This window comes from Lactuca sativa, chromosome 4, assembly GCF_002870075.4.
Source record: "Lactuca sativa cultivar Salinas chromosome 4, Lsat_Salinas_v11, whole genome shotgun sequence".
Classification (NCBI taxonomy): domain Eukaryota; kingdom Viridiplantae; phylum Streptophyta; class Magnoliopsida; order Asterales; family Asteraceae; genus Lactuca; species Lactuca sativa.
The window spans coordinates 135464706-135478003 of NC_056626.2; the positions used below are offsets into that span (position 1 = coordinate 135464706).

The window sequence follows — 13298 nt, forward strand, 5'->3', positions numbered from 1 at the left end:
CACCGAACCATCCTTTGACTACAACCTTGCTGCCACAAACAACACCTGAACCCAACACTATCACCTCCATACCATCGCTAAACTTACACATTAATCTACTCACAATAGTAAACCCAATCTTGTACACCAACTAGATTTGTATGCAAATCAGAACAAGATGCAATGGGTACAACAAGATTCAAGAAAAAAAGAACTCCAACAAGTCGGCTAGCTACTTTCCGACAAGATCAGACTAGGAACACTTAGAACTATAGTAGTATTTGCAATAACAAACATGACATAAGATCAAGAATACCGATCAAAAAACAAAAAAACGATTTCAAGATTTCCGGCACCGACGGCTAGGGTTGTTCACTATTTGGGTAAAACCGAATTATTCAATTGGACAATTTGGATTGGACTATTTGGTTCGGATATTCGGATTAGTTTTCAACAAAACCGAATTATTATTTTGAATTTCGGATTGGTTTTGGTTTATAAAATAAGAACCGAATAATCCAAGAAAACCGAATAAACATTTATTAGTTATCTATTTGTAATATATATCTATAATTATTTAGTAATTTTGTAATTTATTTTTTCAAAAAGATTCAAAACGTTTCGCCTGATAAAAAAACATTAATACGTATTTTATCTCAAAAATTTTTTATCTATAAAATATTTAACTATAATATATCTTCTTATTAGTTGTTTATAAATTTCAAATCGCAACAAAATAATTTGTTTTTGATTCTTATGTAAAGTTGGGTAATATTATACTTATATGTCGTTTTAAAATGTTTCGGTTTCCGAAAACTGAATTATAAAAACAGATCCAACCGAATTATAATTTGATCGGATTGGATTGGATTTGAATTTAGTTTGGACTATTCAGATCCATGTTTTGAATAACAAAATCAATTTGGATTCACCTGATTGGATCGGATCAAACCGATCCATCCAAACGAACACCCCTACCGGTAGCGGCAGTGCAGGCTAGGATTCCGACAAAACCAAAACCTAACGCTCTAATACCATGTGAACTAAAATAAATTGATCCCAAAATAGTGTATTTACAAAGAGGGATCATGAGACTATAAATAGAAAAGCTATCTAGAAATTCCTAGCTAATGGGCCAAACAGAAGGCCTCGATACAAAACGAGCCCAATAACTTATTAAACTAACAAGTAATAGCTAATAACTATTTATTATGTTAACAGAGTTAGGTTTTTAATTTTGTGAACCTGATAATATAAATTATGTTATGTTTATGTCATATGATGAATTCCTCTTGGTCTACTCAAGAAGTTTTTGGTAAGCAATTTCTTTGTTTGTAGAGTTGTCGACCGTTTCTTGCTTCATCATCTCCAACAAATGTGTTGGTTTGTGATCTCTATTCGCTGTTTGTCTCTATTCCCCTGTCTGTCTCTTATGGTATAAAATAGGAGAAAACATGGAGTGTCATAATATTTTTCTATATAAAGTTATTGTTCTTTTGATGTTTTGCATTTTTTTTCACGACATATAGTTTGTATGTTTATATTATATTGGTTTGGTTAAAACAGGAGCTTATTAGGTTTATTTGGTTGGTTTAATTGCAAGATTTTTTTGAACTCAACCGGTTTTTATTTTTCACATTTTCATGTTGCATCTAGGTTGTAAAGAAGCCCTCTGGTGGTCATGAAAGTAATTTACATAACTTCTTAAAATACATTACATTTTAAAGTTAAAAAATTACCAAAAATAGACTAATTTATTTCAAGTGGTGTTGTAAAAATTTAAGTTAAAGTTAGAAAATAACTGTATGACGATGATATGTTATTAAACTAGTTGTGAAACCCATATATTATACGGGTTGATTAAAACAAAATGTTAAATAGAAACCATTAAATGAGAAGTTTATTTGAATTCAAAATTTGAAATAAATAAAAATTATGAGAAAAAAAACATGCAAAAAATAAATAAATTAAAATTATTATTTAGTTATCAGACCCGTATATTAAACAAGTTAATTATAACAAAATGTTAAACACAAAGGTTTAAACTGTAAATTTATTTGAAATTGAAATTTAAATTTAAATTTAAAATTTAAAATTTAAAATTTAAAATTAATATCATTATGGTAGGTTTAATTTATGGAAACTAATTAATAATATATTAGAAATGGAAAATGCAATAAATGACAAGTGGAAAATAAATATATCTCTAAATTATGACAAAATGACATGTGTCAAATTAAATGAGAACATGACATTTGGCAAAAACATTTTCATTTATTAGGGTAGAAATGTTTTATGTTACAAAACATCCATTTTATTACCATAATAATCCCGCTCCTCTTAGGTTTCAAGTATCTAATTTTTCCATTCATCTTGAATGTATTCAGGAAGCTAATAACATACTTATATTTAAAAAAAAAAATTAAAAAAAAATTAAAAAAAATTAAAAAAAAAACTAGCAAATACTTTTATTTTTAACTTAAACAACACATTGTTATTTTTAATTCATATCTTGTTTTACATGAGTTTTAACCTAGTATATATATGAGATGTTCCAATATTTTAAATATCAAAATTTTAGCTAAAATAATAACTAGCATAAGATATGGTTGTTGATTGTGTCATATTTAATGGCCAAATCTATGAAGTTTACATCGTAGATGGACTAGTATACATATGTTTTTATTAGCAGAAGATGTAGTGGCATTTTTTAGGGGCAAGTAAAAAACCAACCATAAGTAACAAGAAAGTCGAAAAAAAAAGCAAACATATGCGGTTTTAAAACACAATTAAGGCAAAACCGAAAACACACACACACAAATTTGAAAGGTGAAAAACCAAACTGCATAAAAAACGAAAATGCTAAATTAGTTGCACCATTCGTTTTTGTGTTTAATAAATGCATTTGCGGTTTGCAGATCGGTTTTGACTAATAATCAAATCAAACCGCACTATACTCCCCCTAGTATTTTCCAACATATATAACTCGAATGGGGTTTATTGCAATGTAAACTGTTAGGTCGAAAGTTGTTTTCAGAAGTTGAATTATAGAGTCTTTAATCGAAAGCATCTGTAAATAGGGAATGTCCATTTGACTTTCGTTATCTTAAAGTATTTACAAGACATATTTAAGTTTCGTATTGTCAAGTTTAGTTCTTGTATTTTTTGGACCGTGAGTACCCAATAATAGAGTAAGTACTTAGAGGATAGGGTAAGAACATACGTATCAACTCTTGTACTCGTATTCTCTCTTTATTTTTCCGGATTTATTGAGCTGAAAACTAGATATTATATTATTTAGATCTATATGTTCTTACTTGCTTTTCATGATCGACTGACTTAAACACATTACAAAACACTTTTCATAAACAATTAAGAGGTCATTTCCCATAGTACCTCGAGGATTATGTCCATGAATGTGCCACCAAATTTGTTTAAAATAAGGTTTATATAAGCAAAATAGTTGGCTGAAACCTTTAATAATAACCAAAGTTACTGTAATAAAAAAAATTGAAACGTGAATTATTTCATGAGATTAAAAAATCAACGAATTATCAGGAAAATGAGGAAAATATAAAGATTTTTTTAAAAATTCCCCATTATTAATTGAAAAGATGCAAAGATAATTTGATAACATTAACTTTACCCTTAAGGGTAATTTTTTAAAAGTTTTTCAAAGAGTCTAGGATGGTTGTATCTATCTCAAGTATGTTTAGGCAAATAGTAATAACAACAATTCCCAACCAACTACAACATAACCACAAAACCAAATAACTATAACAAGAAAAACTAAACAATAATAACGAAACATATACATTATTATTGAAACTTGGTTATTTAGTAATAAGCAATAATTACAAAGATAACACCTACAAACATTATTGGTACAGTAGAATCCTTAAGTCTTACTATTAAGACAATTTTTTATTAGGAGAACTATCTTTTCTTAGATTTAAGTTGCCAACGTGGTAGGTTCACATCCATCATGTACGCATGCCAATACATCTCTATAGTCTCTTGAAATCGTGAAATTATCATAAACCAAACCATCATTACTCTTCTTGTACTCAAATAGAAGCGAAGAATGGTTAAAAGCAGTAAGTTTCACAAATCCCCAATCTTGATCTTTATACAAACTCCAAAACGTATTTATCTCGGTAAAATCCGACAAATGGCTCCCTCCTCCACCAACAACAACATGAATCGTCCCATTCACTGTACCCGAATACTGCGATATCTCCAAGTTCACACATTGGTTCTATAAAAGAAAAGTCAACAAGTCAACATGACAAACATGACACTGTCTGTCTCTATATATCTTACATGGTATCAGAATTAGATAGTAGTTAGTACCTGGTATATAGGACATGTCCTTTCATAATTATGGACATGTCCATACAACGCGATGTCTACTTTGTATTTCTGCCATAACTTTTGCAAATTCGCACGTCCCATGGGCTCTTCAAATGCACCCTCATTAGCTAACCAACTATTAGAAGAATAACCAAGAACACGGTGAGCAGCAAAGATTAACCATGGTTGTTTTTGTCTGTCGACTGATGCAAAACATTTCTCTAGCCATGAATACTGTTCTGAACCCTCCCTCCAGTCATGCTCTGAATCCGCTATACAAAAGTGAAACATCCCATAATCTGTTGCATACCTATAAACAACATACAATATGAACAAGATATTTTTTTTTAAAATATTATAGATTTAAATAAATATTTTTACCAAAATTTAGCTCTGTTATCTGCGGGAACATAATACATGGTCTCAGCAGGTACACCACACTCCCCGCCTGAATCAGGCGTGTCGTAAAAAGATCCAGAATTAGGAAAATCGCGTTCATGGTTGCCACTGCAAATTCAAAATTAATTAGAAACTAGAAATAAACGTTTTTTTTAATATTTAAAAACACAAACCTTGCAATCATATATGGCTTTATAGATGAAATGGGTTCGACTTGTGCTGTGAATTGATCCCATTGCGAGAGAAATCCATTTGCATATGGTAAATCTCCTATATGAAACACTATATCATAGTTGTCAAGGTCACTAACTAATTGGTCTGTTGTAATTAGTGATCCTGGCTGATAATTTGCATACTCATTTGACCCATCACGTTCCGCCTAGAAAAATGAATTTTATAAATTAGTTATTGTTATATTTTATTGTATGATTTAAATAAATTTCTTTTGATCAAATTCAATGGTACCTTTCCCATGTCTCCAAATATGATAACACGTTGAAGCGAATCCTGCCCTGGATATGGAGATGATTTGAATGTGTACATTTTACTATAAATGATTGATCCGTTTGAAAGCATATGCCCCATTCTATATTCATACCTAGAAAAATAATGTTGTGATTTGTGAATATTTGTTGTTTGGATTGCAAAGGTGAAATGGTCATTTAATGTCGTTTATTCAGACGAGTTATTCAATCTTAGAATAAACTAACTTAATGTATAGAGCATTTTGTCCAAAACATCATTACTCATTCGGCTATCTTTCCTATACATATGACTTAATGGAAAAATAGTGTCTTTTTCCATTGTATCATTATTCTTTGAAAATGTGAGTAAAAGTGAGACACATACATGGTGTTTGGCCACAATTCCTTTAAGAAACTAGTGTGGATAAAACCAGGATCACGCCATCCAACTGTACGTGCCGGTGGACCTACATGGAAGGTAAAAAATGTAAAAATTTTGGGTAATTTTAATTAATTTTTACCATTATTTACTATTATACCACACATGCTGCCACGTGTAAAAGTCAACGTCCCTGCTGGAGAAAGCTTTTTGATTTGACCCTTCCATCCCCATTCAACAAGTGGAGTTGCTTCATCAATGTTATAGCCACTGGTCCAAGTTACAGTCATCTGTAGAAAATTAGAAAAAGAAAGTTTAGAGACCACACACCCAATATAGCAAAATATATAAAGATTAGAATTCAAAAAGGTGTAGAGTTTGTAAATGTACACCTCATCCCAAGCTTTTCCATGGGCAAGACGAGGGTATAGAGGAGCTTTAGGGTTTGCAAATGATATAGGATCAGAAACAGCAACCAATTTCGGCTGTAATTCAGAAAACCCAATTACTGATTAGTCACATACATTGCAGAATTCAATAAATTACGAGTGGAAACTGGAAAGAGGGACTAATTCACACAGCTTCTAATCCGCCTGTGAATAACGCAAACGCGAAATCTGCACGTTGATTGATGATCCGGAAGCTGAGATTAGCTTTTCCTGTTTCAACATAATTGACAGTGGAGTGATTTGCGAACTTGTACTGTTACAATTTACAAAACATATGTTATTAGCAGGAAGGTCCTTCATCATTCAAAGTAATTAATGGTGTTTTACCTTAATTGGAGCTGTGCATAAGTATGGAGTCTCCGGCCAGTTACCAGCTTCAGATGAACAATCTGATGAACTGTCAATATTCATTCAATTTTTCAGAAACATCATTCTCATGTAGAAGACGAAGCCATTCGGTATTATAGAAATTAAAAGAGAAGATTACTTGAACTTCGCTGGTGAAAAAACTCCAACCCAATCGTCCTCAGATGCTTCAAGGTACTCAAGCTCTACGTTGACCCATTCAGCATCCTCGCCCTTTCGTAATATCAAGAAATTAAGTAATGGAATTTGAATAGTTAATCTAATTAATGGGAAGAAAACGACCTTTTACCTTGAATCCTAGTAGCAAAGGGTTAGAACGAATGGAAGCTGATTCATGGAGAGCGATAATAGTCTTGTGAATGGCAATTTTGGCGAGTGGTTGTTCATTAATGGGAGAATGAAGATGATGGTCAACACCACTGCTTATGAGACGGGAGTAAGAGGAAGCATGACAAACTCTATCAACAAGAGCATTTGAAAACAACATGAACACTATCGATAGATGAATCATTATTGACATTTCCTCAAACAATTGTCATGCACACTCTTCGGAAGAGAAGGCATTCTTATGCATTTATAGGTAGTAATTTCAAGTCCATATAAGATTAATAATATTTTGAGGAAAACGTTAAAGATTCCATTGAAATTTTTGGGTAGGTAAGGTGACTCTCGAGATACTTCATCGATCATTATACATGGATTTGGTTGCATTAGCAATTTGATATAGAAAAATATATATAAAAGGCTGGCTTATTTTATTTTATTATTATTTATTTATTATTTATTAGATATTTAAATAAATAATAATCAAATTGTATAGCCGCCAGACTTATGATTTTTTTTATTTTATTATTATTATTATTATTTATTTATTTTGTATATATAAAAGGCCGATTTGAATTTATTCATTTGTTCATAACGCATACTTCGTACAGCCTTTTTAATTTCATTATATCAAACAATATTCAAGGTTCATCTTTTACACATTGGACCCTCAAAATAACAATTAAATTACAAGCTAAGCATACTTCGTACAACCTTTTTAATTTCATGACAAAATTTCAAAAATGATCCATGTGGTTTTCGAAAATATCAAGTTTAGTCCTTAAGTTTAAAAAACCTCACAGATGGTCCCTGTGGTTTCAAAACTTTTAACAAATGGTCATTTTCGCTAACGTCGTTAGCTTTTGGCCGTTAAGTGAAGGACATTTATGTCTTTTCACTACCATATGGACCATTTATGAAGTTTTATCTTATTTAAAAATAATAATAATTATTTAATGTTAACTCTCTCTCTCTCTCTCTCTAAATTAATGAATCGTAAACCTAAACGACCATTCTCTGTTATAATCAAAATTCATACACCACAATCACTTAAAAACTCACCAATAAACCAATTTTGTCATCCTAAGAATAATAGTTAAAGAAGAAAAGTTAAGATTCTTTTTATTTGTAAGAATTTTTTTGTGAAAATCAGACATGGAAGACAATTGAAAAGAGGTGAGCAACACCTCTGTTTCCTTTCCTTTCCTGGTGCAGTCGGTCAGGAAGAGCATCACCGGTGCTCGATCAGAAGAAATAGGGAAAAACAGGAGCGACATCAGGGTTGTCGTTTATTGCTTTGCCAGGGATTGTTGCTCCTCTTTCGATTCTTGTTGTGGATGCGAAGGGGGTTACTTCGGCAGCTCCCTTGTTCTTTCTTCTTCAAAAAAAAATGGATGCTTGGGTTTGATATTTGGCTGGAAAGATAGAAAGAATAACGGATGGGAAGCAGTCGGTGTTTGATCATGATTTTCCCTCGACACTTGGAGCTCGACAAGGGCTGTTGACCGCCGGGAAAGATGACCACAACCTGTGGTAGTCGAAGGAGGATTTGGGGATCACCTGATAATGAGAAAGGAAGTAGAAGGGAGGTTGGTGATTCTCATCTTTCTTTCTTCTCTAGTGAACAAAACGGATAGAGACCTATTTGCGATCATAAAGTCCTTTAACTGGAAATGGTGGAGATTAGGGGTCTTTAGGTTTTGGTTATTTGACTGTAGGGAAGGAAGAAAGAAAGCGGGGCTGTTTATCTCATTAAAACGAAAAGGAAAAGAGCTGGAACTAAAGGTGGGTAACAGGTTCCTTTTTGGTCCTCTATTTTTGGCTTCAGATAGGAGGGGGGAGAGAGAGAGAGAGAGAGAGAGAGAGAGAGAGAGAGAGTTAATATTAAATAATTATTATTTTTCTTTTTTTTTTTAAAAAAAAAAAATAAGACAAAACTTCATAAATGGTCACTGTGGTAGTGAAAAGACAGAAATGCCCTTCACTTAATGGCCAAAATCTAACGGCGTTAGCAAAAAGGACCATTTGTTAAAAGTTTTGAAACCACAGGGACCATCTGTGAGGTTTTTTGAACTTAAAGACTAAACTTGATATTTTCAAAAACCAGAGGGACCATTTTTGAAGTTTTGTCTAATTTCATTATATCAAACAATATTCAAGGTTCATCTTTTACACATTGGACCCTCAAAATAACAATTAAATTACAAGCTAAGTGTAGAGAAATGAAAGGGCCTAATGAAATACTAAGCTCGTTAATTGTCGGTAACTATGGTCATTGATGTGTCAGGAGAGTGGTATTTTCATATGGATTGTAGTCGGTTAGAATTCAATAATTCTTTGAGAATGGAAGTTGGGGTGAAGATTCGTCAATTCAAGGCAAGGGTTATGGTTTTTGGTCGATAACATAAGCACCCAAGGAATTGGTGTGGTATCATGGGAGGTGATTTCGATTATCAAACTGGTTAAGGTTTCAAGAGTATTCTTCATGATTTCAGGAGTTGGCGATCATTGCGTTTTGCTACCAATGAAATGCTAGTATTGATTAGCGTAGGTCATAGGCGGTTCATGCTATATGATATTGATGGGTTGAGAAATTTTCAGATTCAAGAGATGGGAGAGCTTCGTCGAATCCAAGTGGGGGATAATCGATCAGGCTTTATGGGAGTTAGGAAGGGTGTGGAACTAGGGCAAGATTCATATCTTGGTCAGGAAGAGAGATGAACCAAGTGGTTGTCTAGATTGAGGTTGTGTAAGTCGGAGTTCAGGAAAATTCCAATCGTTGGTCGGCATATCCTTTATTATGCATAACAGGCTTGTGGTTGAGTCCAAGTTGAGGGCTTTAGAATTCGAAGCATGACCCGAACACCTAATTTGATGCAGTTGGATGCAGTTTGCGGCTCAGGATGCGTGGGGTTGTGATGGTTAGGGTGTGGTAAGGCCATGCGTGGTAACCATGCTTAGTCAGAAGTGTTGTAAGACTGCGATGTGATTGTAACATTCACCAGTTCGAGGTAGACTATTGTTGGAGGTGGTCATGAGCGTAAATGGGGGGAATCAGTTTGTGCCTTGGGCATGCCGGTCAGGATTGTCGATGAGTATTTCTCTGTTTTAGGTTGAGGACCATTGGGGTCCGGGGCGGAGTCGGGCCTGTGTAACTCTAGAAGGGTGGGACCTGTGGGCGAGGCGCTTGTGGTTAAGACAATAAAGGTGGGACCTGGTAGAGACCGTTGGGTCAAGGTTTTGGATCTTGAGTTACAAGATTAAGTGGGTGGTCAGTGTGTGACACAGAGGTGTTTATAGGCTGGGTAGCCTTGCTATTTCGACTCTTGGGAACCTGGGTGTTGGACCAGGTGCGAGGATGGTAGTCTCAATGATGGTTTGGGAACCTTTATATCTCGGTCTAGTGAGGGGTTGTTGTGAATCAGAAAGTTTTGGATAAAATGCAAGTGCAGATCTGTGGATCCCGGGTTATGAGTTGAGTATCGGGTTGGTTTTTGGGGGAGATCTCGAGTTGGGAATCGCGAGTGTTTATGTGTAGGATATTATTTTCAGTGGGATAAGAACAGGGGTATTTATATGTTGGGGGCATCAATCGAAGGGGTCAGGGGTAAAAAATGGATTCAGTTTCGACGGTAGATCAATGCCATTGTGATTGTGTATTGGATTGGTTCTATTTGTGAAGGGCGTCAAGATAAGTCAAGGCGGTATTATTGATTTGGAACTTGTGTGTGGAGTCGTTTGTTATTCGGAGGATATGTTAGGTCACTTGTAGTTTGGATTAAATAGTCTCAGAGTAAAGGATTTGCCCCTGTTACCCAACTCTCGTCTGAGTCTAACCGTTGCAGGGATGAGTCTTCTACTCGAAGGATTATTTGAGCTTTCAGCCAAGTATAAGTGTTATGCAACAATAATTTGTATTTGATTTTGCTTTCTAGTGGGAACCTCAAGCTATTGGAAGTTGAATAGTCAGTTGGGAGATAAGTGGAATGGATTTAGCAATGTTTCAGTATGGGCGGTCTGTCGGGGAGTCAGACCATCTCGAGACTTCAGATTTTGGGTTTCGGGTAAGGTAGAAGTGGTTTTTGTGAAAGGGATTAAGGATTCGTTCATCATCGGGTTTGGAGAGCTCTGCTAAGGTTGGGTTTGGTAGCCTTGGAAAGGTCGTTGTATGCTTGGGGTTGTGGTTGCGTTCTTCAAGCTGTATGGTGTGCCTGGGATGGTAGGGATTTATTTCGAGGACAAAATCGAATGTAAGTGGGGGGAGAGTTGTAACACTCAGAATCTTGAGGAATAATTGTTTGGAATAATCCCCTTTTTAGGATTGGACACGACTTGTTGGAGCGACTAATATCATAAATTCGGGACCGTGACCCGAGTATCTGGCTTCGGACCTTGAGGGAGAAAGTTTTAGACTTTTTTCGGGTATGGGTAAGGTAGGTTATTCGATATAAGAGTTCGGGTTGTACTTTAGAGCCTAAAGGTATTACTGCAGGAGTTGGTTTAGGCATTTCATGAATTTTGGATCTAATTTTGGTTGTTCTTCAGGCTAAATAAAGTTTATAGAAGTGTAGGGCTTCTCGTTACCTTTTCGTAGATATAAAGATCGTTGAAAATGGATAAATGATGCAAAATTTATGACCATTTGAAGTTAGAGAGGTTTTGGGCCAAACCGGGTACGCATGGTGTACCAGGTGGGAACGCATGGCATTCAAAAGGAAAATGGACAAGGGCCATCTTGGAACATTAGGCATTTGTTGGGCTATTTCAAAAGCTTGTTTTTAGGGTTTGGCTCCCTTATAAGCATCATTATGGACCCAAACCTCTTCCATTATTCAGCCTCCATCCTCCCTAACCCTAAGAACAAAACCCTAGCCTCCATTTGAGTGATTCTTGAGCTTCATGGTGGTTTAAGTGTTTTTTGGTGCTTGAGGAAGAAGAAGGAGCTTCTTGAAGAGTCATTGATTGGCTTAGAGCTTTTGGATCCAGGCTTTGTACACGTTGATCTTGATGGGTTTTGGTCATAAGACATCCTATGTGCTCATACAAACCCTAATGCTTGGATCTAGGTTTCTCTATTGTACATGCAAGTTATCCAAGGCTATAAACCCTAATTCTAGCATATGGAAATCGATATTAACATATAAATGGGGTTTAAGATCATACCTTTGATTGTTATGTAGCAATAACAATCGAATTCCTCCTTGAATTGACTTTGGAAGGCTTAGAGTCACAAGTGTCACTCCTCTAATGGCTTACAAACACCAAGAGCAAATGGAGAAGGTATAAAGAGAGAGGAGAGGTATGAGAATTCGTCTCTAGGACCTCTTGGGAAGGCATGGACGAATTCATGAGCCATGGGGGTCTTTATATAGGTGTAGAGATTAGGGTTTTAGTCCTTATCCTTATCTAGTTGCTTGCCCACCAAGTAACCATAAGATAAGCCTTGAAAACCCTTATCCTAGTCGAATTCTAAGGCCTTATCACCTCAAATTCGTCCAACCTATTAATAAGATAATCCTTACCTTATTTTGTAACTATCACATAATTACAATTCAGCCCCTCTAGTTTAATTAATTACACTTGATCACAAAATTAATTCTTAATTAATTATTGACCAATATTAATTAAACAAATATGATTTCTCCTTTAATATATTACTCTTATAACATATTAATAAATCATAATAACCTCTCTCTCTATTTATTTCTCCAATCAAGTTGCTTTGGTGAAGGCAACCCAAAAGGACCATGCACCATCGGGTCAATTACATACCAAAACAGTTATGGACTTAGACACTAATCCAACAGATCTATCTTCTGGAGGTATAAAGTCTCAACCTTGATAAATCTTTCATATAGATCTAGATAAGTAGTATTTTGTTATGATTTTGGTCCCTTGTGGCGGTTCTTGTGAGTAGAAGTTACTTTAGAACCTTTGAGCTTCATATTTGGTTTTTATGGGGTTATGGAATCATAAAGTTTGGATCTTGATGAGTACAAACCTTTCATTCTTGATTTGGTAGTCTTTTGTTGAAGCTTAGGACTTAGGGTTTTGATTTGGGTAGCATTAAGTCATGCTAAGTCATAAAGTTAGGAACTTTATGACTTAAGAATGCCCTTTTGAATCAGATTTGGAAGTTTGGACTGAGGTCTTAAAGTATTAAGAAGTTTTTAAGACATTTTAGAGTGATTTTGACCTTTGGAGTTCATCTTTGGTGTTGGGCTTCATTAAGCCATGCAAAGGCTTAATGCCTTCGACTTTATGGATTAAGTCACTGATATGAAGTTATTTTAAGGATTTGGACATTAGACTTAAGGTATTATGATGTTTGGTGTGATTATTGGACAATGGTTGGGAATATCGTGCGTTCACCTCGGGAACGCGGCATGTTCAGACAAGGAAATTAGAAAGTGTCTATCTTATATAGTTGTCTATCACTCTTACCCCTTGGGATAAAACAAACAGATAAACTTTAACTTATATGCTTGTACTATTTAATCATCAAATCATACACAACAATGTGTTTTATAACATCAAGTTACTGATGCGTTTACACACTATCAATGCACAACCAACTAGTAAACA

At 34.7% G+C, this 13298-nt stretch overlaps 1 protein-coding gene across 1 annotated transcript; it reads right to left on the minus strand.

The window, feature by feature from the left end:
• Positions 1–3779: 3779 nt before the first annotated feature.
• LOC111914980 (nucleotide pyrophosphatase/phosphodiesterase) lies at positions 3780–7061 on the minus strand. Its single transcript, XM_023910685.3, has 12 exons — positions 6679–7061; positions 6511–6602; positions 6351–6420; positions 6154–6276; positions 5967–6059; positions 5735–5864; positions 5581–5662; positions 5197–5329; positions 4905–5110; positions 4714–4839; positions 4333–4642; positions 3780–4237 (listed from the first exon to the last, which is right to left on the minus strand). The coding sequence occupies exons 1-12, from the start codon at positions 6907–6909 to the stop codon at positions 3932–3934; spliced, it is 1902 nt and encodes a 633-aa protein (XP_023766453.1). The 5' UTR covers positions 6910–7061; the 3' UTR covers positions 3780–3931.
• Positions 7062–13298: the final 6237 nt, after the last annotated feature.

Coding starts and splice junctions, on each gene's coding strand:
- LOC111914980 (XM_023910685.3), bottom strand. CDS start 6,909: ATGTCAATAATGATTCATCTATCGATAGTGTTCATGTTGTTTTCAAAT. Junction 6,421..6,510: donor TTTTCACCAGCGAAGTTCAA/GTAATCTTCTCT, acceptor GAATATTGACAG/TTCATCAGATTGTTCATCTG. Junction 5,663..5,734: donor TACACGTGGCAGCATGTGTG/GTATAATAGTAA, acceptor CCTTCCATGTAG/GTCCACCGGCACGTACAGTT.